Source organism: Xenopus laevis, chromosome 6S, assembly GCF_017654675.1.
Source record: "Xenopus laevis strain J_2021 chromosome 6S, Xenopus_laevis_v10.1, whole genome shotgun sequence".
Taxonomy (NCBI): Eukaryota; Metazoa; Chordata; class Amphibia; order Anura; family Pipidae; genus Xenopus; species Xenopus laevis.
In genome coordinates this window covers 86,008,215-86,010,332 of record NC_054382.1, presented here as the reverse complement: position 1 = coordinate 86,010,332, position 2,118 = coordinate 86,008,215, and the positions used below count along the sequence as shown (strand labels likewise).

General features: G+C 45.1%; 1 protein-coding gene across 2 annotated transcripts in view; it reads left to right on the top strand.

Annotated features, from left to right (window-relative positions):
* The first annotated feature begins 329 nt into the window (after nucleotides 1-329).
* The window catches only part of tshz1.S (teashirt zinc finger homeobox 1 S homeolog), a 65,180-nt gene continuing 63,391 nt past the window's right edge, over nucleotides 330-2,118 (top strand). The window contains exons 1-2 of one of the 2 annotated variants that reach the window (XM_018268546.2): nucleotides 330-930; nucleotides 1,014-1,753. In XM_018268546.2, coding sequence (XP_018124035.1) covers nucleotides 1,669-1,753 — 85 coding nt within the window. In that variant the 5' untranslated portion in view covers nucleotides 330-930; nucleotides 1,014-1,668. 2 annotated transcript variants of the gene reach the window in all.

Here is a 2,118-nt window from a genome sequence, read left to right as displayed (position 1 = left end):
TCACTCCAACTTGCAGTACAGCAATAAAGAGTGACTGAAGTTTATCAGAGCACAAATCACATGACTGGGGCAGCTGGGAAACTGACAATATGTCTAGCCTCATGTCAGATTTCAAAAATAAATATAAAAATATCTGTTTGCTCTTTTGAGAAACGGATTTCAGTGTAGACGTCTGCTGGAACATCACTATTAACTGATGTGTTTTGGAAAAAAAACATTTTTAAAGGGGAACTCCAACTAAAACCAGATTTTTTCCATAACAAAAGAAAATAAGGCATCCCTTTCTGTTCTCTTTTCCTCCCTCCTGGTCTGACTCTTGAAACAATGTAGCAGAATGACATTTTCTATCATTATGCAAAAAAAACAACAAAAAAACAAAAAACAGTTTTGGCAGACATCCCTTAAATAAAAACGTGCATGTTCAAGCTAAACTTGAAGAGAAAAGGTTTGCTAGACACGTATCCCTATATATATATATATTAGGAAAACTCTTCAACTTGCCACCAGTTTGTAAAGGGATGAGGCATAAATAAGAATGAGAAGTATTCTAGTGAGTAATTTGGAGCACATACAAATTGATAGATGAAGCCCCCTTTAAAGGCTGTCACGTTGTTTATCTTAAAAGCGGCCAAGGGAGGGGAGAGAAAGAAGCGGACTGGATATCAAATGAAAACAAAGCCATTAAATAGATTGACAGGTGTGGTTTGTGTGAGATCTCTATGAAAGTGTCAGGGTGACGTTGGCAGTTGGAGGAGGAGTAACGAAGTGAAGCAGGAAAAGCAGCTCGATGTGTCTGTCTATCAGTTGAGACTGTCTGAGAAGCCCTGGGATCTGAATGTCTTGTTATATGACACTGAGAGGGGACACTGGATCTCCTCCTTTCCCTGGAGTTCACACACACTCTGGGATTTTCTTCTCCCCTAATTCAAGGTGGGCAAAATCCTATATTTTTTTGCGCGCAAACAGCTCTACTAATCCAGCCTCTGAATGTTTCCTTTGCTTTTCTGTTGCAGATCGAGAGAAGTCTGTCATTGTGTAGGATGATGCCTTCCAGCTGACAGCGTGCTCCTGTAGCGATGGTGTGGGCACGAGAGAGCCACTAAAGTGCTGCCCGGAGATGCTACAATCTCTCCCGACTCAGGGCATCCCCGCTGTCTTATCACCGGCGGCAGAAGGAGCAAAGGAGGCGCCGGATGGATCACAAATGATCGCCACTAATTCCCAAGCCGCCAGCAGCTGAACAGGGAGGAAAAGTTGCTGCTTGCGAGGAGCCTCTTCTTTGATGTTGGAGAAAGGGCTGTAGGGGGAGTGACTGCGCTTTCCCCGAGTCACAAGTGTATGAATAGGACACATCCACAATCCGGCCGGGGAGCATGGAATTTCACTGATCCTAGCCGGCCTGGGCTTATACGTTCGGAAAACTAATTGGCATCTTTTTGGCGGTGATAAAACTGTGGGCACATAATCGGCGGAAAGAGAAGAAAAAAGGGAAGTTGCCCGGGGCAGGCAGACTGTGTGTGATAGCGCCTCGCCGACTGAAGCAGCTGCCCACATCTGCCTCTGGACTCCTCATCATTCCCTAAGCCTCAAAACTTCTCCCTTTACCTACCCCAGACGGCCTTCCAACACTCACATTTTTTATTTCATCATTTTCCTTGAAAATCCTGCATGAACAGTGAGGGATCGGAGAAGCCCCCCAGCTGTGCCAGCAGGATGCCTAGGAGAAAACAGCAAGCCCCCCGGCGCTCTGCAGGTACTGTGACCCCCTTACCCCTCACTCACCCTAATATTCCCACCCCTCCCTGCTTCATACTCACAAATATGCCAGGCTAGTTCCACAGGCTGTACCATCTAGTTGTCAGCACAATAAACCTCTTGCTACTTTGTATTACTTTTGTCTTGTCAAGTGATACAGCCAGGACAAGGGACAGTACTTTGCAGGGCAACTGAATCTGCCTGAAGAACTTTTAGCATGTTTTTTATCCAGCCCCTGTCACTCTACATACATATTTTTAGTCTTCTACCAGGTGCATGTAGGTTTGTCAAGACGTCACACAAATGTGGCCATTTATTAAACCACAAAGCATCTATAATACTGGCTCCATCTCTTCCTGTTTA